This window comes from Corythoichthys intestinalis, chromosome 9 (genome assembly GCF_030265065.1).
Source record: "Corythoichthys intestinalis isolate RoL2023-P3 chromosome 9, ASM3026506v1, whole genome shotgun sequence".
Lineage (NCBI taxonomy): Eukaryota > Metazoa > Chordata > Actinopteri > Syngnathiformes > Syngnathidae > Corythoichthys > Corythoichthys intestinalis.
The window spans coordinates 14,945,723-14,970,391 of NC_080403.1; the positions used below are offsets into that span (position 1 = coordinate 14,945,723).

The following is a 24,669-nucleotide window of genomic DNA, read 5'->3' on the forward strand; positions in this document are numbered from 1 at the left end:
CCAAGGTGGTAAAGGTGGTTCTCTTTTGACCAAACAGAAATACAATATACATTCTGATGAAATAAAAATAAATTAACAAAACATTCTCTTGACTTAAAATAAAAATGAAAAAAAAAAACATACAAGTACAATGTTTACTCATGTACACAAAATAATTGACAAGATCTGTCATTGAGGTGCAAACAATAACTACTGACAGTACATTTTGTAACTGTCAAACACTGCTGGAGAAAAAAGAAAACGTGCAAGTAGTACAGTGCATGTTCAAATGTACATAACATAAATGACAAGGTCTGTCATTAAGGTGCAAATATAATAATTATTGACAGTGGCTTTAACTGTAAAACACTGCTCAATGAGAGAAATGGCATTTGGGGTTTGAAGCCATGGCTTTGAACTTTGGCACAAATGTGATGGCCATGCGGAGACACTGTCTTTAAGCATATTAGGCAGTGAGCACATAGGTTTGGTACTTGCAGGTGGTAAAATGGACGCATATTTTTCAGTCTATTCCTCATTGAAACGGCGATTTTCGGTGTCCACTTTTCTTCTTTGGTAAAATTTGAGCATGCCGTTTGGTTAGATTCGGTCTTCTACTGGTGGCATGTAAACAAACAGATTGCAAAGTGCCGGGTGCGAGTCGTGTTTCACACTGCTGCGATGCGTCCACTCTAGGTAGCATGCAGGCTCTCTCAGCCAATCAGCGCATCGTTGTCATAGAGATGACAACAGAAGTGGGTATATGGAAGATATTTGACTAAAAATGAAACAGAATTTAGCGATAGAATAGTAGCGCATAGAGATAGATCGGTCTAGATCTTCATACAAATAATATATGTTTTTAAAAAATGTGTTTTTTTTTTTAAAGTGCCATTTCCTCTGGGTCCGCAGAGAGGTGTGCCGTGGCCCGGTCGTGGACTGCGGTACACTAATTGAGGACCCTGGGTCTAGGGACTGCTGGAGCTTAACCCAACTGAACATGGGCAGGAAGTGGTGTAGAACTTGAATTGGTTGCCACCTTTTACAGATAAAATCACACTACGGACAAATTCACTGCGATAAAGTAACCAACTGTGCATGTCTTGGGGCTGCTATAGGAAACCGGACTACCTGGAGAAAACACACGCAGGCACGAGAACATTAAAACACCAAACAGGAAATGCAGGAGCCAAGGATTGAACCTTTTATCTCAGAACTTTCAAGTGTTGTGTCATTTCATTTGGATTGTTTATTATTATTTTAGTTGAGACGCTGAATTTTCAAGTGTCCTGCCTGCATATCCCCACTGTTTCTTTACTGTCTCTCATAGAAATTGGTTGCATCACCGAGTTGTCTAACGACACAATTTGTAGTACAACACCTGTGAACTCAAGTACTTGGTAAAGTGACATTTCGACATCCATTCTCTAAAGTTCTATTACAGTATTACTTTTAGTCTTCAGTGAACCCTACTTCAAGTGCCGGCCCTCGGCATAGGTGAGCTAGGCGGTTGCCTAGGGTGCCATCTAGTTGAAAGGGCACCAAATTGCTTTAGGGGAAGAAAAATACTCAGGCAACGCTTCCTGAACTTTTTCTAGCGTATTAAGTACTCTTTAATATGCTATATATAGAACATATCAGTTATCTTCAAAGTGACTTCTGGTCTGAATCCATGACCGTGAGTCAGATCATAACCTGGCACCCTCAACCTCTTGTTGCTCTTGTTTTGTTCGTTTTGAGCTCTTGTTGACAGTGAAAGGTGTGGGGAGGGCTTGTGCATCATCTTACTGTGTTAATGCTTAGCGGTATTGATGAATGATTGTCTCACTTATGTTGCTGTCAATACAACATTTACCGTATTTTTCGGACTATAAGTCACAGTTTTTTTTCATAGTTTGGCTAGGGGTGCGACTTATACTCTGGAGCGACTTATGTGTGAAATTATTAATACATTATTATATAATTTCACATGTTATTTTGGTGTTTTGGGGTGACATTGATGGTTTTGTAAACTTGTTGCTATAGTTATCTGAATAACTCTTAATAGCTACGTTACGTTAACATACCGGCCACGTTCGCATTTCGTTGTTAATGCATCATGTAACATTATCATACTGTACACTTATTCAGCATGTTGTTCTCTATTGTATATTTTTTTTTAATTGCCTTTCAAGATGACATATCTGTTCTATATGTTGGATTTTATCAAGTAAATTTCCCCCAAAATTGCGACTTATACTCCGGTGCGACTTATATATGTTATTTTCCTCTTCGTTTGCATTTTATGGCTGGTTGCGACTTATACTCAGGTGCGACTTATAGTCCGAAAAATACGGTAAGACTTAATATGAAAAGGCCCTAGCCCTCAAGATCTGCTTTAAGAAAAAAACAGGAAAAACATTTCTGATCGGCCTTTGATCGTTGCGCTACCAAGAAGACTGTGGTCAGATCAAAGCTACATACCTGTCAATCATTGTTAACTTCAACAGCAGGAGGGAGGCTGAGAGGCTGCACTAGCACGAAGCAGAAAAAAAATATATTTTAAAAATTAAAAACCCAATCCTTTTCACCTGATTTCGATCATCTGAAAAATGGCGCGATCGGCCTCATTTCCAATCACGTGATCAGACATCACTAATATATGTACTGTATGTATGCATGTACGCATGTACTAGTCCTTCTAAAAAAAATAGCATATTGTGATCATTATTTTCTGTAATGTACTGATAAAGATTAGACTTTCATATATTTTAGATTCATTACACACAACTGAAGGAGTTCAAGCCTTTTATTGTTTTAATATTGATTATTTTGGCAAAAAAGTCAAGAAAAAACAAAAATCTCTATCTCAAAAAATTAGCATATTTCATCAAACCAATACAAGAAAGTGTTTTTTAATACAAAAAAGTCAACCTTCAATTAATTATATAAGCTATGCCCTCAGTACCTGGTCTGGAATCCTTTTGCAGAAATGACTGCTGCAGTGCGGCGTGGCATGGAGGCAATCAGCCTGTGGCACTGCTGAGGTTTTATGGAGGCCCAGGATGCTTCGATAGCGGCTTGAGGCTCATCCACAGTGTTGGGTCTGATGTCTCTCAACTTCCTCTTCACAATATCCACAGATTCTCTATGGGGTTCAGGTCAGGAGAGTTGACAGGCCAATTGAGCACAGCAATGCCATGGTCAGTAAACCATTTACCAGTGGTTTTGGCACTGTGAGCAGGTGCCAGGTCGTGCTGAAAAATGAAATCTTCATCTACATAAAGCTTTTCAGCAGATGGAAGCATGAAGTGCTCCAAAATCTCCTGATAGCTAGCTGCATTGACCCTGCCCTTGATTAAAGGTTAGTAAAGTAAAATTAAAAAGTATAGCTTAGTAAATCTACTCTTAGAAGTACATTTTTCTCAAAAAGTCACTCAAGTAAATGTAATGGAGTACATGTAACGCGTTACTACCCACCTCAGGTCCTGCGACTGGCTGGCAACCAGTGCAGTGCCAATGGTTAAACTAGGATAGGCTCCAGCACCCTTGTGACCCTCATTGGGATAAGCGATTCAGAAGATGAAGCTACACTTTCGCCTAGGGCACCAAGTTACCCAGGGTCTACATCCTTACTACATGCTTGTTTCCGGAATGTAAGAGGAAGACAAGAGTGCCCACAGAGTACCACGTGTGTTTCAAACACCATCAGGTAACCGACTGCAACCTTCCACTATATTCAGGTATGACATATCAAAGCCTTCAACATATGGCGTGAACAAGCTCTTGTATTTTCTCTCTACAGTGGCTGTGCAATGCAATTTACTCAACTGCTCCCAAAGCAGTACGAAGCTGTTCACTGCACTGCCGTCTTGTCATTAATTGTCTGTTTACACAGGCCCCTTTTACACTGCCTATAAAGTAAGGATTATTCTTCATTTTACTCGCTGCCGTTGTTCTTTTATAAACATCTATGGAGCGATTTGGGAGCCAAACAACACATTTTGCTTTGTGTTAGGGAAGCCACGAAATAAAATTTAGCTGTTCACTGTTATAGGTAAGTCACATTAAGAATAGAAATGTTATTTAACTTATTTTGGTGACATTTTTTCACAACATAAAACAATTCACATTTGATAAGGGTGTGTAGACGTTTTAAAGCCCAATTCTAAAATCAAAATATTTTTGAATGGGGAAAAAAACAACTAAACAAGACAACGGAAGCACCTTTGACAGTAATTACAGCCTGAAAACTTTGAATAAAATGCCATAAACTTGGCAATGACACTGTTATTTTGGGGAAAATTACTATTTAATGCACCTCTCAGGCACCATTATACTGCATGGCAGAGGTCGGTGCACTATCATTTCAGGTCGGGGTTCTGCTAGGCCACAAAACATGTATTTTGAAATAAGACAAATATGGCCAAATGGAAGCTCTAATGATACTCTCTTGATACCCCATCCAATTCAAATGTATTTAAATATATATATGAAGTATACAAACAGAGATAGAGCTAGATAAACCGATGCGAGACAGAATAGTGATTGACTTCTCAATTTAGATTTTCAGGACAGTGTAATTGAATTTAATTTTTGTCTATTTTCCACGTGGACAGATAGTCACTGTTTTCAAGGTTTCGTTAAATGAAGACACAACAAAGTGAAAACAAGTACTATTTAATAAAATGTAAGGTAAATAATTTTTCAGAAAAATTACACAGATGTATTTTTACCTGAATTTGGCAAGATTTCAGATAAAAAGTTAAAATGGACATTTAATTGACAATGAAGTGTTACAAATAAATGCTATAAGTCATTAAGATGGTGAAACCTTCAAATTCAAATGCCTCAAATGTTCCCCAACTCATAACTCGAAGATAAAATATCAAATGTGACACAGAAACTGTATCAGGACTGTTAGCGTACATAAAGGCTGTTGAATCTCACAAAGTCTTGTGTGATGTCAGCTCAGTGAGTGCGAAATAATTTCATTCCTTTACTTTAGTCTTTGGTGTTTTTTTTTTTTTCTGAAGGCACCACAAAATTGAGAAAACCCTAAGAAACATCTCATTACAACCTGTCTGGAAATAGAATGTACTGTATGCCAAAATAACAGTAACATAGCATAAAAAATGAATTATCAGTGTTACAACATTATGGAAGACATGAGGGCAGTTGGTGTTAGAAAGGAGGATCCTGAAGATAAACTGACATGGAAAAGGATTAAATGCTGTGGCGACTCCTAAAAGAGCAAGCCGAATGGAAAAAAAGATAACTGCTGACTGTAAATAATATTTAGCAATGTTGTGTTTATTTAGAACTGATTTTATGGTGGCGTTGTTTCCACGATTAATTTCAAACTATGAACAAATAAGAGGTCAACCAGTATGCTAGATTGATTGTGTTTGGTTTAAAATGTTGCATTGCAGTCATTTTAAAGAATATTTTTATGTTATTTCTGTAAATGTTGTCTCTCTTCTGGGATATGGAGGACTTCATTTCGTGTGTGTAGAGGCTGAGACTACACTGTATAGACTAGGTCAGGGGTCCCCAAACTACGGCCCGCGGGCCGGATACGGCCCGCAGCCACATTTGGTCCGGCCCCCTGAACAACAACAACAACAAAAATTTTGTAAAAAAAAAAAAAAAAAAAAAAAAAAAAAAAAATTTTTTTTTTTTTTTTTTTCAATAGAGTTATTTATGTCCTGGCTTTTTTCTGTGAAGAACTGAGCAATGGTTATTTGGTTATTATCTATTTAATTAATACAGTATTATTATATTATATTATATTATATTATATTATATTATATTATATTATATTATATTATATTATATTATATTATATTATATTATATTATATTATATTATATTATATTATATTCAGGGGTGCACATAAGTGGTCCGCACATGCGTACTGGACGTAGACAAACGCGCTGTCCCTCAACGGCTTCCATACGCTTTTGCGTACCGATGGCTGACCACTATTTGCGGCGGACACGAGAAAATAACCTCTCAAAATGTCGATGAGGCAGGCCACACTGAGTAATTACTTCCGTGTTCCCCCACCCCCGTCAAAAGACAGACAGACGACAGAGACGTCACCGGAGCTACCGAAAAAAAGGACTTTTGCTGAAAAGTGGCTACAGGAGGTACCATGGCTAGAAGTGAATGATGCTCGCACGGAAATGCGGTACAAAATGTGTCGTGAGAATCCCAATGTCGCCGATTAGAGCAACGCATTTTATGTAGGGTCAAAGAATTTCAGCCATCCAAACTTTGAAAAGCACGAAAAAAACAGAGAGCATGTGGCAATTAAGCAAACTATCGATGTCAAACAGGACCCCACTCGCCCTATGGACATGTGGCGGAATAGGGCGGAATAAAGGTAATGAACAGCGACATGCACTGACAAACGTGTTTTTGCTCGCATTTTACAAAGCTAAACATACACGTTCAATGAGGTCTTATGAGGAGGACATCCCACTTTTAAAAAGGCTTGGAGTTAATGTGGGAGCCGCATAATGCCCTTTATTTTGAATTGGTGCTTTTATGTTTATTTCTTTACATTTCACTTCAAAGTAATGGCAATTTTGTTGTGCCAGTTGATGTTAATCAAGCATTAACTGTTAATATAATTAATCAAAGTTAATTGGCTCTAAGTAAAGCTTGTCATAAATTTATCGCATCAGGTGGGTCGGCTCTCAAGCTCAATGAGGACCAAGTCACATCTCCAGGTCCTCCTCTGAGAACCTGGGCAAAAAAATTATGTGCACCCCTGATTATATTGTATTGTATTATATTATATTATATTAAGGGCTGTCAAAGTTATCGCGTTAACGGGCGGTAATTAATTTTTTTCATTAATCACGTTAACATATTTGACGCAATTAACGCATATGCCCCGCTCAAACAGATTAAAATGACAGCAGTGTCATGTCCACTTGTTACTTGTGTTTTTTGTCTCCCTCTGCTGGCGCTTGGGTGCGACTGATTTTATGCACCATGAGCATTGTGTAATTCTTGACATCAACAATGGTGAGCTACTAGTTAATTTTTTTGATTGAAAATTTTACCAATTTTATTAAAACGAAAACATTAAGAGGGGTTTTAACACAAAATTTCTATAATTTGTACTAAAATCTATCTTTTAAGAACTACAAGTCGTTCTATCCAGGGATTGCTTTGACAGAATATTAATGTTAATGCCATCTTGTTGATTTATTGTTATAATAAACAAATACAGTACTTATGTACAGTATGTTGAATGTATATATCCGTCTTGTGTCTTATCTTTCCATTCCAACAATAATTTACAGAAAAATAAGGCATATTTTAGAGATGTTTGAATTGCGATTAATTACGATTAATTTTTAAGCTGTGATTAACTCGCTTAAAAATTTTAATCGTTTGACAGCCCTAATTATATTATATTATACTATATTATATTATATCATTTTTATTTTATTTACTTTGGTTCCGTGAAGAATCCAGAAAGGGTTATTTGATTGTGGCTTTCTGAAAAACAATACATTTTTACATTTAGGCACTCCTGCAATCGTCACACTTTTTCTGTTACAAACTGACCCCGGCCCCTCATCAGAGAAGAGAAGGGTTATGTGGCCCTCACAGGAAAAAGTTTGGGGACCCCTGGACTAGGTGTTATGTTTCCTATATTGTACCATCTTTATCAGTTGCTAAAGCGCCCCATCTTGTGGCCGGTTTAATTATTGTTTCTGCCAAAACAGTAGAAGAAGAATGCAAATAGGAAGTTCTCCAAACGTGATTCAGTGAGTTACATGACAGCTTCACTCTCACAACTTCTGTGGCATTTGTGTTTGTTAGAGCAACGTCTGTAAGTATTTTGTGGTCAAATTGAGAGTTACACTCAGCATATTGTGTTTAGGTTGCATATTTGAGACTGAACGTGTTTTATATTACTAATTAAGCACTATTTCATACAGGCCAATTGTATTTGTATGTATGGATGGCTTCTTTTGTTACTTCCAGCACTGACGCTGATTGCATGTATTTTTTATTGTTTTAGTTTCACAAAAAAGAAAAGAGAGACACATAAAGGATTTTGGAAAACATCCGGAGTGTGAGCCTTTTCAATGTTTAGCTGTTTGGATAGCGGAAGCGAGGCCATTTAAACTAGGGCTGCAGCTATCGATTATTTTAGTAGTCGATTAATCGACAAACCATTAGTTCGAATAATCGAGTAATCGGATAAGGAACATGAAAAATTAAATTAACTGAGCTGAGCCTCAAACGGTATAAACATAAATAAATGAGGATTTATGTACAACAAAAGATCAATTGGCTAACTTACATCGCAAAAGTCCGCTAGTTCAAATGCTATAAAATGCTAAAACTTTTTTACGATGCTCTTAACAAATGGTTCGGACACATATTCCCACAAAAATAGGCTAAATATACCTATAAACCAAACTACGAATGCATTAAAAAAATACATTAGCTCAAACAAAATTTAGCTTATGTTCGTCTCAACGGGGAGCACCTGGATTCCGCCATGTGAATTGAGGCCGAATAGAAGGCAGTATATCCACCCAAATCAATAAAACTAAATGCAAACACTTTCAAAATAAACCATTACAACGTCACTTTAATTAAATGAATACTCGAATCAGCAAAATTTAATTCGAATATTTTTTTCTAATCGAATACTCGAGTTAATCGATTAATCGTTGCAGCTCTAGTATAGACCATTGTCTCACACTTGATGATATACGTAGGTTGGCCGGCTGGTGGCAAGTTCACACATCACGAGCCCCTAAAGACATGTCTTGTGTAATCATTTTTTTTGCAGCGTTCCTCCAACAGGGGAAGCAACTACAGGACAATATAATTTGTCAGGCAGATTTGTTGCCCTTACTGGAGTGGCCTATCAAATTGCAGCTTCACAGAAGACATTTTTATCTCCTACAGCCCACATTCCTCTTAATGTCGCTGGCAAGCAGCCAAGTTTACTATCTCTTGCCATTATGAAAGGTGCATGTTTCTGTCACACCTCTTCAAACAATCCAATGATGAAAAAGTTCTGTCCTTATCTGCTTGCCTGTTGATGGGTTTACAGTCCAAGAGTCCAGGAGCGCTCCTCATAACTCTCCCTGGCGTTGGATTCTGTCGATCAGATGGCGCTCCACGCGTTGGTTTAGCCGCCGTAAACTTTTCAACAAACTGGGCGGGTCTTCCAGCTCTTCAATTAGGCACCGCGCTATTTCCAAACTCCTGTAGTCCTCAGGCCGGACGAGGCGTCGAATCACCTGGAGGGCCCGCTCCTTCAGGCTGTAAACTGAGAGGCGGGTTGAAATTGTCTTCAGGTAAAAATCCACCATTTTCAAAATGAGATTTCAGCGGTTTCAGTGCATGTGAGGCTAAACTTACTTGGCAGTGTAATATTTACAAATGCAGCACTTCCACCATCTGCCAAAGCAGGAAGGAAGAGCTCTTTTCCATTCACTCTCAGAAGGTCTTCACTCTCGACATCTTTGAACATCCATGGGTGGCCTAGTGGGTCACATTCACAAATACATGTCAACAATATTCATAAGGGGTGTGCTGTCTTATATTACACAATTGTACTGAACTCAGTGGCTGCCACTAATGACGAGTAGTCCAGCTCATTTGAACTGGAAGGGTTAGCAGTCATCATTTGCAGTGCCAACCCTCCAAGTTGAAATTAATTGCTTACCTTGTCATGACAAGTAGTGTAACGAAATTGCATTTCAGGTTCAGCCCGATCGAAACACTTATGGCATCACATAATAAGCCTGCACGATATATTGTTTGAAAATCGCTATTGTGCGCATGCACAATAGTCCCATCGCAGGACGTGCAATTTGTTTTTTTTTTTAACACGCATCAGTGCAGTTAAGGTATGTGAAAACTAAGGGTGTAACGGTACATGTAATAGTATTGAACAGTTTCGGTACGTGATGCTCGGTTCGGAACGGAGGCGTACCGAACGAGTTTCTGACGTAATATAACTAGGGCTGCAGCTATCGAATATTTTAGTAATCGAGTAATCGACTGAAAATTCTATCGATTAATCGAGTAATCGGATAAAACAAATATATTTTTAGGTGAAGAGCAATTATAAATATACATGAGAAAACAAGACATTTCATCTAATCTTGAACCATTTTCAGTCAATCAATGTCTTTATTTTCGATGTATATTGTTGAAAACAGCCAACAATTGCCTCTCAGATGTAGCTAGAATTAAAAAAAAAAAGACTAATTCACTGCTTTCACTCAAAAAACTTTTAGATCTTATTTTTTTAAAAAAAAAAAAAAGAATATATATATATATATATATATATATATATATTACCTAAAAATGCCGTTACGCTTGATAACACACATCACTTAAAAGTTAGGATTTTTTCCCACGTGTTTCAATTGAATTTCTCTTTGTGTCAAGCCATTTTTAAGTTCTAGTTAAGTTTTAAGTTAGTCTAAACTGTAAGTCCTGATAGGATTTTGAGTTTTTGCAGTGTTCAAAATAAATGTATGATACAGGCTGTACTGGAGCACATTAGGGACCAGTGCTACTTGGTGTTTTATCCAGCAATGACTACTGAGCTAAAATTGATAGCTAGCATGATAAAGTTTTTATTTTACACCCTCATCACTCCACAATGCTATGTTATGTTAAAGCCTGTATGTAAGACACGTTAGCCACGCATCGACAGTGGTCATAATTAATTGAAACCTAGCCCTCCGCTAACTTTACATGAGCTAGTAGCGACAGTAACGTTAATCTTATTTATTAGCGCTTAGCGCTCTTTACTAGCGCTTAGCGCTGTACTGCTTTAAGATGGCGGCTGTTTAATAACGCTGCCCAGACGCGGCCGAGTCTGTCATTATGCATCTAGTTCAACATACATGTGATCTTTACGAGATGCATCAGACGCTAGCTGTTACCAACGTAGCATCGTGCGGGCTAGTATTTGGCAACGTCGGCGTCGTTTGTGGCGGCTGTCAGCTGCAGTAAGTTTTTTTTTTTTTTCCCTTCTTCCTCTCCGCACGTGACAGCGCGTTGTCCCGCATTAAAAGTAGTCCGAGCAAAATGTGATGCTTAGAGCTGTCAAAATAAACGATTACTCGAGGTGAATAAAATTACTCGGATCAGTTTTTAAACTCGAGTTACTCGAGTTGCTCGAGTACTCGTTTCAGCTCTAAATATAACCCTTACTTTTCGAGGCTTTGAGTCGATCGGGTTACAGTTTCTTTGTGTAGATTATATTTACTCCGTCTTCTCCACTATAATGAGGACCAACACGGTAGGACAGTATAACCCAGAAACATCAACGGCGTGACAACGTGGCCGCCGCGAGAACGCAGTGAAACGCGGGCGTCACGTGTTAGATGCGTCCCAGAAGCGGCTCAACGCAGATCACGCGAAAAGAACGGCAGAGTTTATTTTTTGACGCGAGACGCACCCCTCCTGCTTCAATACTACTACCGGTAGCTAGGATGGGCCAGAGGTCACTCGGGTAAAAATACGGTGGATCCAGTCGAGTTTCAAACTAATATGCAATCGTAACCTACTTTTTGAGTCCATCAGATCTCTTGAGTGGTAGATCGGGGCACAGTTGACTTGTCTTTGTTGATTTACTGCTGTCTTCTCTGCTATAATAATAAACAACACGGCCCCGTGTTCAATACAAAACCCTCCTACCACAACAAAACGAACTAATATTCACATAGGAACTAAAGTTATACAACATAAAATATACATATAAATGAATACTACATCACATTTGTAAAATATAAACACATAATAAAATAAATGATAGTCCATTTAAATAAAATACATTGAAATGAGCGAAAACACCTGTAATTAAATAATAATACAGACATCCTGCTTACACAATTAAATTTATTAATTTCTTTGTGGCGCTTTAACTTGAGAAAATCCGCCAATAAAGCTTTTGAAAACCGTTCATAAGAAAAAAAAATGTTTCATTGAGGCATTTCATCTGTAGAATACATGTTAAAATCTTTGTTATTGGGATTGATTTTTTCTTTAGCACAGGACTTCTTTTTTCTTCTTTCTTTCAGAAAGAAAGCTGACCAATACGCAGGGTCTGAAAGGCAAATTGTTGTTGGCTTATCTTTAAACACCCGCTACTTTTTGAGCAGAATTCTAGCTTTGTATAGACTAATGTTACTATTGTTGAAAGCACAAAAGTGTGTAATAAACAACTAGCACATTTATATTTTGCATTTTGTTTTCCTACTGTACCGAAAATGAACCGAACCGTGACCTCAAAACCGAGGTACGTACCGAACCAAGATTTTTGTGTACCATTACACCCCTAGTGAAAACGGTCTTAGTGTGTACTAGGCTGTGTGGAGAACATTCTCTTCCATTTTTTTTTGTTTAAAATGTTTAATAAATTTGCTTCCATGCAAGTGTGAAATACAGTGTTAAAAAAATTATCTATTTTGGGCAAAGACGTGGCTTCCTGGATACTTTTTATATACAGCAATCTTCATCATTCACAGATGAACCCCCTTAGCCTCGACTAAACAATATTATATGATTACAATGTGGTCATCGTGAGTCAACCAAAGTCTTCCCAAACAGAGCTATTCAAATCATCTGATGAAGATTTTTCTAGTTTTAATATCGCAAACTCCGAAAAAGTCGCAATGTCAGGTTTTTCCAGTATCGTTCAGCCCTACCACACATTACAATGGGGAAACAGGCCGAAGCTGGCTGCTGGTTCGCTGTGAAAAGCAAACGGATCAGTGTGAAATGAAAATCAATGGTGGGGTGAGGGGTTAAAAAAACCTGACCTTTCACTCCTCTTCAAAGGAAGAAAAAGGACAGGTTCGGGAAAAAGGAAACCCCGACATCAAAAGCAAAGATACACTAGACACCAATAATAAAAACGTTGATACCATTTATGGTAAGAACAGGGGTGGACAAGGGTCCGTCATGAGGATGTGGGCAGCGTGCCACATCTATACATCCTCCTGTCTGTGGTGGTTTTGGGGGTTGGAGGATGAAACACGCAAGCATGAATCATAGGGCGTGAAAGTTTATCAGTCCAGTGTGAATGTGTGAAAGTTTATCAGTCGAATATAGCAGGGAAGGGGAGGGTTAAGCCACAGATACACATTCCCTTCCAGGAGAACAAGGTTGCCAAGGTGACATAAATTGTTTTGATGCAGTGTGAAGGCTACTGCACTTTGGTCCAGCGATGTCCAATACATCGAATTTTCCGTGCCTTTTCTGGCTTCTCTCATTGCCTGTCCACGTGCAGTCGGCATTAGGAGTGAGAACCTCTTGGTACCTCACGATACGATACGATTTGCGAGCCAAAGCTCACGATAACGATGATCTGACGATATGGCGATACAACGATTATCGATACATTGGTCAGGAAATCATTCCAGGATATTCTACAAACAACTAATAAACAGAAAAACAAGTTTCTGCTGTGAATTGGAATGAGTTTATCACTAGTAGACGTCCAATCCATTTGAACTGGGAGCCATCCCTCCCACTTCAAACGGATTGAACGTCTATGGCCGTCAGTGGCAGCCAATGCGGCAATGAGGTAATTTTGGGATATTTAAGGTAATTTACCTGTTGATTTTCAGTTAATTCCTGTTGATTTTGGGGTATTTTATGGGTCACTTCCTCTTTATTTTGAGTTACAGAACAGGAAGTGACCTGGGAATCACCCAAATGAATAGGCAGTGACTAAAACTCAAGAGGAAATAACCTGTAAATGCCCTAAAATGAACAGCAAGTGACCTGTAAATGCCCTAACCCGAAAATCAGACCGAATGACTGTGAATGCTCTGGTTTTGAATGAACGAACGTTCTCAGTCTAGATGGATTGGGCGTCGAGCACCGTCAGTGGCAGCATTAGAGTTAACTAAGACAGTATTATGGTGGAAGATTTTGGTAGCAACTTGATGGTTACTTTTTTTTTTTTTTTTCTTCAAACATTGACACCTTTTTAATACGATATCTCGATTCTTGACAGGAGCATATCGTTAACCTTTTGGGATACAAAGTATTACAATATATCAGTGCTAGAGCTGTCCCGACTAGTCGACGTTATCGATGACGTAAACACGTCGACGGGCAATACATACCATCGACGGGTAATGACGGGTTCAAAAAAATTACATGCGGATAAAGTTTAGAATGGTGGGCGCTCGCGATTCAAGCGGTGAAAAAAAGCGGACCAGAATGGCCAGAGCCTGGAATTATTTCAAGGAAAATATGGAGGGTGCCACTGTGTGTACTCTTGCTAAGCTGAGTTCGCATACCTGCACGTAGCACGTCGGCTATGAACGAACACTTGAAGCGCCGTCACCAAAGTGTAATTTTGGAACACACGAAGAAACGACAAGCTAGCGCAGTGTTTTTCAACACTAGTGTGCCATGAGAGATCGTCAGGTGTGCCGCCAGAAATCGGGCGGAGGTGCAGTAGAAGGGAAGGAAGGAGTAGGTAGAAAGTTCTCGGTTGTGTGCAGATGAGCGAGGTAGTGCTCGTGCCGCGTTCAAGAACTGCTCGGATTTCTAGCTATCAGCGACCTTGCTGTCCGTGACAATGTGGACCCCAGCACGTCTACTGCACATCATTTGGTTAGACTCGTCATGTGTCGATATACTCGAAAGTGTTTTTGAAAAACACTGGCGGATTGGAAGTCCATACAACTTTCTAATTTTTTTTTTTTTAATTGAAGTTGCCTTTGTGTGTGTCTTCTCAACTTGCATCGTTTTTTCCACACGAACTTCATGTTTTTAATCTACTCTGCTGCTGCTCCTGAAAGCTGTAGATCTCAACATCTCTGTGCACAGCATGCAGATTGTATTTATTAGGATCATGGAAGCTCCCACTTGGGGGGGAAAAAATATACATACATAATATAACAAAAATGTATATGGAAACACAGCACTGGCCTGCTTACTATAATCCATGACTGTACTAATGTTACTTTATATCATAAAGTATTATTGTGAATATACATATAGTAGTATACTATCAAATTAGTAATATATACAGTGGTACCTCTACATACGAAGTTAATCCGTTCCAGGACCTTGTTTGTAAGTCGAAATGGTCGTATGTCGAGCAGGATTTTCCCATAGGAATACATTATAATTCCATTAATTCGTTCCACAGCCCAAAAACCTTCACTAAATCCTTAAAAAATACTGCTGGTACTATTACAAATGGCAATTACACATAGCAAAACAAATAAATTATAAATCAAAATCGGAATAATAATAATAATAATTATAATAATAATAATTCCTGTATTAATGTAACGAATCGGGTTCTAATGTGGCGGACGTTTTTTGCTGACCCTGAACGCACCGCGGGGCTCACGTGCCAGAGACAGACCGGTGAGCTTGAGTTTCACTTTCACTTTGAATGTTTTCTTGAGAACGCCTCAATTGCGGCAGACAGAAGGTGTTTTTGTTTTGAATAAGTTGTGAAATAAATGATAAAAACGTGGCGAAGTTGGCGATTTCTCTGGAGATGTTACCACAAAAGGAATTGTCAGCTTAACTTATAAAGACTGGCGAACGATGGTCGGAGGAGGACCGTGGAGATGTATTTTTGAGCCATTTCATGGATGCCCGCCCTACGCTCATATTTTTCTGTCATTTGCATCTTCATTTAGAAGGTAAGCGTCAACTTTTTCCTTGTTTCACCACCTGTACCAACCTCTTCTGAAACCAGTGTTGATTTGTCACACAAGAAAATCCGCCGTGCATTCGTCTGCGGTGCTGCCATTGTCGTCGTATTTCGAGCATGTCGTCGGATGTAAAAACAAATGGCGACTCAAATTTTACGTCGGATGTCGAAAAGTTCGTGTGTCGAAGCGATCGTATGTAGAGGTACCACTGTATTTAATTTTGGTTACTATGACTATGTGTGCCTTTCATTCAAAATAATTGTGGTAATATTTCAGTGTGCCTTCTGCTTTATCTATTTTCAGATTAAAACAAAAGTTGAACAGTTTTCCCCTCCCCAAAAAATGCGGAATGCGCACCAGAATGAGCATCTGAACTCACACAAAGTATTCTGAGAATGATTGTCCGGGACATTGCAATTCATTTTAACATTTAGAACAATATAGACATACCACAAAAAGAGTAAGAATTGTTTTGACTCCTGTTAAAAAGGTGAGGTCACAGTGTTTCCGTTTACATTTTTTTTTGCACTAGTTAATGCCAGCAGCATTTGACCTCATTAGTTGTGATTTATTATTGATATTTATGTTATTTATTTAGACGTTAATAAAAGAATTTAGATGTTTTTTTAGGGCTGTCAAAATTATCGCGTTAACGCGCGGTAATTATTTTTTTAAATTAATCACGTTAAAATATTTGACGCAATTAACGCACATGTCCCGTTCAGAAAGTATTCTGCCTTTTGGTAAGTTTTACAGCAAGACATTTTGTGCTGTCAAACAGCGAACTCTTGTGGTCGCTTTGCGACATGGTTTATTGTTTTCTTTCCAGTTCATTATGGCTGCACGACGTCTCGGGCTGATAATGCTGTGCTTATATGATCCTTGGACAAGATTTGTCCGTAAGTATGGTTGTTGTAAAGAATGTACATATTATGTTAGTAAGCGAAATGTTATATATTTGGTATGAGACGCTTTTTGTTTATGTTTAGTGAACCTGTATAGCATGCTAAGCTAACGTTGTTGCTAACGCAATGCTTGTGTACTTTTTTTTTGTAGTTTTACGACGGTCTAAAGAGGACAATGGTTTGAGGCCATTTTATTAATAAATCAGATGAAAAAGGAAGAAGTCTAATTATTAAGGCGTCGTTCACTAGCTGTCTAGCTTTGGAAAAAGTAGACGTTTCGGAGTGAGGACAGCATAGACAGATTTAAATGACAGTAGAGTGAAATGCCCACTACAGTCCTTTTGTACCGTATGTTGAATGTATATATCCATCTTGTGTCTTATCTTTCCCTTCCAACAATTTATTTTATAGAATATATACATAATTTACAGAAAAATATGGCATATTTTATAGATGGTTTGAATTGCGATTAATTGTGATTAATTACGATTAATTAATTTTTAAGCTGTAATTAACTCGATTAAAAATTTTAATCGTTTGACAGCCCTAGTTTTTTTGTGAACTAATAAGCTTCAACAAAAAAGTCATTATTAAATTAGTAAACGGAAAAAAAATATTAGATTAGTCGACTAATCATAAAAATAGGGTTGGGAATCTCTGGCATGAAGCAGATTCGATATGTATCTAGATACACAGGTTACGATTCCATTCAAACACGATACATTTTTAAGGCCGACCGATTCGATACGATTCGATACAGTTTAAGAACGATACGGTTCGATAGAGTGAAAACGATACGATAGTAAACATTTGTTGTTTGTGTTCGTACAGTATTTTAAACATATAAAAAAGACAACATTTCTAATAGCAAAATTAAACAACAAAATTTCATACCAATGTTATGTTTTATTTTTTTTATGAAAAAAAAATAATTAAAGGCTTACTATATGACCGTCATTTTGTTGGATGGGATTGATAATAGAATAAAACTGCAGTGACAGACAACAATAAAGTGCAGTAATTCAATTACTGTATTTCCTGGTGTTTCCAACACAAGAGGTAAGTAATTTAAGTGCAAACTTTCAAGTGCAAACCTGCAATGTTATCATAAATAAATAATAAATTATGCTTTACCACTGGTATAATTGGGGGAATAAAAACATGGCATTTTAGACAGGTCAATAATCATTACTTTAACCTTATACACAGCATAGTCTTTCATTTATGCCTGTGCTTCCACATTTTTTATTCCTCATCACTGTCCATATCTTTTTAGAAAGGCAGATTTTTTCTTGAGGAAGATCAACTAATCCACATGTTAATGTTTAAGTAGACTGTGTTTCGAGGAAAAAAAATCTCCAGAGGGTCGTGCTGCCCTTTCCACCATTGTAGTAGGTTATTTTTCAGGGTTAGAAACTCACGACCTCTGTACCGCTCCTCACTTCACACTAGCTCTGTCCCATGCGAACAGATCTGGCTGCCTTCCTCACTTCAAAGTCCAACTTTTGTTTTTCCTGGGTGCGTTGAAAATCAGTCGTTGCACGTCGCTGGCGTCGGTGCTCAAAATGTCCATTGTTTATAATGTTGCTTCGTTGCCACTACTAGTTTCGTTTTCGTTTTGGGCAGTGAAGAAAACGCTACGCAGCGTGCGTTACAGTGGTTTTGTTCGCTCTCGCGTTGTTATGACACGCCCGTGACGATCGGGTAATGACGGCGACTAGTAGCGGTTCTGCCGAAATGCATGGGAAGTTGTTCGTGCGGTCTCAATATAAGTGCGCTGTGTGGTGAATGACAAAAGCGCAGCATGTGAGGTAAAAGCTAAATTATTATCCCATTAAGCAATGCATTGAACTAGGCTTTAGAAGCCGATTCTTGTGCTCGCGATAGCCGAATTCTAGCTCTACTATCGGTTCATTGAATATTTAATGGCTAATTACTGTCAAATGGTAAGTTTACTATCGATACAGCTGTATCTCTCACCTGTAAAACCGGATATTCGATCGTATCGGTTTATCGTTCTCAAGCTTACATAAAAACAGTCGGCTGACTAATCGGGAGGAAATTGTTCGTTTGGGACAGCCCTATATATCATCATTTCGTTATTTTGTCACACCCCAAGTCGGCATACATCCCAAGGAAGAGATAAAGCACCGCATCCAGCTTGCATTTGACCCCAACACCCTGGTCACACATCACATCCAGCTTGCAGTACAGTTCCCCTATCTGAACACCAGCAGCCTCAGCAGAGCTCTCCACCAATTTGGGCAGCATTGAAACATAATCATTCACTTTCCAAAATAGATGCTGTAATCCATATACCAAAGCCTATCAGTCACGTCATTATTTTTTTCAATGTAGAATATGATAAGTGATTGCTTTAATTTGTATTGCTAGACTATCTGAGGTTACAGCAAGTTTGAATACTTGCTGGTGTGGAAACATTGAATTTACTGTTAATTAAATGATTGAATAAAATGTTACAAGATCATCGAAATTTTGACATAGTTTGTCATATGTATAATTCATAAAATTATCTTGATTGCATTGCTGGAAAATAAGCGTCACACAGTCGCTGACAGTATTATCTTACCGACGTAGGTGTTCATTATACGTCCCGTTCTCGGTTGTAAATCGTTGTACGGCCGTGGCTCCCCTCGGAAATCAATCCAAAGTGGCTGTACTACTCGGGGACTGCGGTTACAGAACACGAGACTCATTGGAATGTGAGTGTGGAGGGAGCGGACCAGGGGCAAATTCAGATCCGCATCCTGCGACATCTGTGCTAAGAGCAAATTGGCGCGAAGCTAACTTGTTTTTTGACAAAGCGCCTTGCTAACGCGATGCGACCTCAAACCGAAAAAAGGAACAAAATTCCTGGCCCTGTTATTGAAGTGAGCGTTAACGCTGAAAATACTAACAAACAAAAAAGGGATCCCCTTCCGCCTCAACTGTTTACAAGTTTTCCATTTCCCATATCCGGGTCAAAGTCACGTGACAACACTGTTTTTCTTTCACATGATTGGACGACATTTGGTCATGATGTCATTGGGCGGGCAAGTGCAACCTGCAATTAAAAAAAAATAGCAACCTGCAATAATACGCAGAATTGTTTTTTTTTGTGCTGTTTGTTCTTTATTTTATGTTTGTGGTCGTTTAAAAAAAAAAAAAAAAACAGCAACCTGAGAGTGCAAGAAAGCCAGATGCGTAATGCGTACTGTGAGCCAATTGGGACGGCCGTTATCATTTTTCGGCCATTTTGTGTCAGTGCCATTCGAGAAACAAACTTGTCAATGGAGCGTGTATTTTGCAAAAGCTATAAATTGCTCAATTTTCAACCGATTTTCAAACAGCTTGGTTTTTCATTATCGTCAGTCATGCAATTTAACTATATCCTTCAAAATATTTTTTCACCATCCAGCCTGAATCATAACCATGTTAAAACAGTTTGTATACAATAACAACAACTTTTGTTGATTCAATGGATCTCTTGTGATACAAGAAGCTTTGATTTAACGTATAAAGAATATGAAATCTATTATCTTGAGTAGGTCGTGAGTGACCGCCCAAACATTGTGGTAGATAATATTTTAATTTATAATTACATTTTATTTTTTTTAAAGACTGATCATAAAAAAAAAGAAAACTAAATGGTAATTGCCATCTGATGGAAAATGATAGTGGTGAAAAAAATATTTTCACCTATCATTGGACAACACTTATGAGACTGAAAGACTAAAATAAAATTATTTGCTATAAATTAAATTACTGTGGCACACATAACAATTTATGATCTCTAGCTGGTGGAGCTGGTGGTAGCAAACTGGTGTAAATCACATCTCCATCCATCCATCCATCCATCCATCATCAACCACTTAATCCAGGGTCAGGTCGCATAAGCATACAGTGGGGAAAATAAGTATTTAGTCAACCACTAATTGTGCAGGTTCTCCCACTTGAAAATATTAGAGAGGCCTGAAATTGACTACATGGGTAAACCTCAACCATGAGAGACAGAATGTGAAAAAAAAAACAGAAAATCACATTGTTTGATTTTTAAAGAATTTATTTGCAAATCATGGCGGAAAATAGTATTTGGTCAATACCAAAAGTTCATCTCAATACTTTGTTATGTACCCTTTTTGGCAATAATGGAATCCAAACGTTTTCTGTAACTCTTCACAAGCTTTTGACACGCTGTTGCTGGTATTTTGGCCAATTCCTCCATGCAGATCTGCTCTTGAGCAGTGATGTTGTGGGGCTGTCGTTGGGCAACACGGACTTTCAACTCCCTCCACAGATTTTCTATGGGGTTGAGATCTGGACACTGGCTAGGCCACTCCAGGACCTTGAAATGCTTCTTACAAAGCCACTCCTTTGTTGCCCTGGATGTGTGTTTGGGATCATTGTCATGCTGAAAGACCCAGCCACGTCTCATCTGCAATGCCCTTGCTGGTGGAAGGAGCTTTTCACTCAAAATCTCTCGATACATGGGCCCATTCATTCTTTCCTTTAAACAGATCAGTTGTCCTGGTCCCTTTGCAGAAAAACTGCTTCACAGTGGGTATGGTGTTCTTCGGATGCAAAATTAGTATTTTTTTCTACTCCAAACACGATAACTTGTGTTTCTACCAAAAAGTTCTAATCCATTTGAAATAGAAGGGTTAGTAGCAAATGAGCATTGAATTGAGTTTGCTCCTAGGTTACTTGTGGCACATGAACCCTCCACTAGGATCCAAATATCCAATTATGTTCGCCATCCAAACGCTTGGATCTCGTTCGACTTTTGTACAGGTTTATCTCAGAATATTTGGCAGCTTACTGCCATACTACCCTGAGAACACCTGATCTTGGAAGCTAATCAGTTTGGGCCTGGTTAGTACTTGGATGAGAGACTGCCTGGGAATGGCTTGGGGATCTGCTCAATCCCAGGATCATCAGATCTTGCGAGGGTCATGAGCTGGGGGGACAAGGTGCTGTAAGCTATTTGGTTCATTTATTTCCAAAGAAATGAAAAGCAGACAGATCTTGTTGGGATCAACTGAGGTCAATGTGTTGACTTGTTAAAATTTCTGGTTCGAGCTTACATTGGGTTGAGTTTGCACTTCTCGTTTTCACCGAACAGTGTGCGTCTTTAATCGTGATTATCTCCTTAGCTTCCATCGATGGCACAAGACAGCCAATCCATTTGAAATGGAAGGGTTTATACCAAATGAGCATCGAATTGAGTTGAATTGTTTTCTTTTAGGAGATGAGATGCGTGTGCGGCAGCTTGGCCAGGTTTTTTTAACATGGGGATTTGACAGTTGCCGTCATATTTTCAGGATCAAAGCGCCGTTCCAGCCTCGAATCTTTGACCGGAACGGTGTACCTGACCTCCTGCCCACTTTGACCCCTTGTGAACAGTGCCACTCACCTCGGGTTGACTTTTGATTCTTCATGTGCAAAGAATCTTATTTTAACTTGAATATTTGACATAGTTGTAGAACAACTCATCTGACCAAAGCACACGGTCCCAGTTGAAGCCTGGGACCGTGTATATTTTTGTGTGAGACCAAGATTGAGCTTTTTGGCAACAGACACTCTAAGTGGGTCTGGCGTTCCACGAAAGATGCGCATGCTGAAAAGCACCTCATACCCACTGTGAAGTATGGGGGTGGGTCAGTGATGCTGTGGGGCTGTTTCACTTCCAAAGGCCCTAGGAAACTTGTTAGGGTGCATGACATCATGAATGCTTTGAAATACCAGGACATTTTAAATCAAAATCTATTGCCCTCTGCCCGAAAGCTGAAGATGGGTCGTCACTGGATCTTCCAGCAAGACAATGACCCTAAACATATGGCCAAATCTACACAGAAATGGTTCACCAGACACAAAATTAAGCTCCTCCCATGGCCATCTCAGTCCCCAGACCTCGTTTTGTTGGCAAAAGGGGGTTGTACAAAGTATTAACGCCAGGGGTGCTAATAATTGTGACACACATTATTTGATGTCAAATAATTTTTTCTTTATGTGGGATTTTTTCCCCCACTGAATGAATGCACTTGTATTGAAGGTTGGATTTTTCTTTTTTTCCATGAAGGTCCCATATTATTTGAATAAAAAAATATATATTAGAAGCTAAAAAACACATCTTTTTCAGGGGTGCCAATAATTATGGAGGGCACTGTATATATATAAGTTGTAAAGCATCAAAGCAAACAATAAAAATGAATGAAATGACCAAAAAAATATATTTTTATAATGGGTCAAAATTATTTTCCAAACAGATTATGTGACTAGCACCTTAGACAATCATTTGCTTTGCATATTATTTACAAAAACAAAATATTTGGGGAGGGCAATTGTATTTTTCAAATGATTTTTTTTCTTTGTTTGAATTTTTTTTTTTTTTTATTGAAGCAACTTTTTCGGGGATGGAATGATTTAGACACAAATGTCCTACCCCATAATATGGCCCAAACACAAGAAGGATTGTTAAAATCAAACTTTTTAATTAAAAATTAAGTGTTCAAATGCAAATATTGAGTCTCAAATATTTTTTCGCATTGAAAAACTTTTTTTCCATGATAGAATTGTTTCCTATTTTTGATTGAAGTGATTTTTTGTTTGGAAATATATGGTTTTTGTTTGAAGCAAATTATTTTTTGACTGAATACAAAGACACAAATGTCAAATGCCAAAATGTGGCCCAAACACAAAACAACATTACTTCAATCAAAAAAGTTGCTTAAATAAAAAAAAAAAAAATTTAAAAAGACTTCAATCAAAAAAAAAAAAAAAAAAATTCAAAGAAAATTTTGCTTTCAAATGCAGTTTTTTGAGTTTCAAATTTATTTTTGCATTCAAACACATTTTTTTGATCGAATAATGAAGACACAAATCTACCTCCATATGGCTCCGCCCAGGGGATTCAATTTTGACTGGGATAACTACATTGGCACACCACCGGCGGGCGTACCATATTCAATGGATCACAATCTTGGCGAGTATAGCTGTCCTAAGCAGCCTGATTTAGAATTCCCCTTAAGAATGATGGGAAACAAAAAAACGCTCATTTTCAACTTATTATTATAAATATTATTGTTAGTTAATTTTATGGCTGACACTGCATTTTGGGGTCAACATGTTGTGCCCCCCCCCCCCCCCCCCCCGGCCCAAAAGTCAAACTCCGCCTATGATTTAAAGCAGAGGTGTCCAAACTTTTTGCAAAGGGGGCCAGATATGGTTTTGTAAAAATGTCAGGGGCCGACCTTGGCTGAGGTTCTTTACGTACAACAACAATGTATTTGAACAAATTTTAGCAAGCCATTCTGTTTCACATTTGCTTTTTTATTGTAATTTCAAGTATCTTAAGCATGTGTTTTGGTTCATTTGAAACATGCATATCACTTGCAGTTGAATATTCACTTAACTTTTTTTTTCTTAAACAAACTAGCTTTAAGTTGCTTCAATTTCTTGTCGCGTTCCTTCGCTGCAATTTTGTCGTACATGTCAGCGTGTCTCGTTTTGTAATGTTGCTTCACATTTAACTCTTTAAAAACAGCCACTGTCTCCTGGCAAATGAGGCAGACACAGTTGTTGCGTATTTCAGTAAAGAAATACCGTATTGGCCTGAATATAAGACGGCCCTGATTATAAGACTACCCCCTCTTTTTCAAGACTCAAGTTTGTATACTGACTTTTTGAACACCAAATTAATTTTTATACAGAAAATAATTACAGTAAATCTGAAACAAATGATGACAACAATTTATTTGAGAGAAAAAGCATATTATTTTGCCTCATTCAAATCTTAATATCTGAACATATAAAATGTAAACTAAAGTGCCATCACATTTGGAAACGAATGGCTTCTGGTTTTTGAAATGTAAATAAACCAATCTATTGTGATAAAACAACAAAATTGCAATAACTGCATTAACCATCAAAGTGAAGTCTAACTGTAACTGTAGTCTTGAAACAAATCTGAATAAGGAAAAACATTGCAAGAAAATAATGCAAACTGGTTAAACTTGAGAGTAGCTGGGATCAGGCATGACAGAACATCGCTTCAATGATATTCAATTCAATTCAATTCAATTCAATTTTATTTGTATAGCCCTGGA

The 24,669-nt window shown here is 38.1% G+C and overlaps 1 protein-coding gene across 1 annotated transcript; it reads right to left on the reverse strand.

Moving 5' to 3' along the window:
• Positions 1-5,669: 5,669 nt before the first annotated feature.
• vhl (von Hippel-Lindau tumor suppressor) lies at positions 5,670-19,530 on the reverse strand. Its single transcript, XM_057847006.1, has 3 exons — positions 19,155-19,530; positions 9,367-9,489; positions 5,670-9,274 (listed from the first exon to the last, which is right to left on the reverse strand). The coding sequence occupies exons 1-3, from the start codon at positions 19,339-19,341 to the stop codon at positions 9,078-9,080; spliced, it is 507 nt and encodes a 168-aa protein (XP_057702989.1). The 5' UTR covers positions 19,342-19,530; the 3' UTR covers positions 5,670-9,077.
• Between the last annotated feature and the right edge of the window lie 5,139 nt (positions 19,531-24,669).

What these genes read in the sequence shown, in the direction of transcription:
- vhl (XM_057847006.1), bottom strand. Translation starts at nt 19,341, where the DNA reads ATGTCGCAGGATGCGGATCTGAATTTGCCCCTGGTCCGCTCCCTCCAC. An exon ending in TATAATGAACACCTACGTCG is followed by an intron (nt 9,490 to 19,154) that starts GTAAGATAATAC and finishes GTGACCCACTAG; the next exon opens with GCCACCCATGGATGTTCAAA. An exon ending in TGTAAATATTACACTGCCAA is followed by an intron (nt 9,275 to 9,366) that starts GTAAGTTTAGCC and finishes CCCGCCTCTCAG; the next exon opens with TTTACAGCCTGAAGGAGCGG.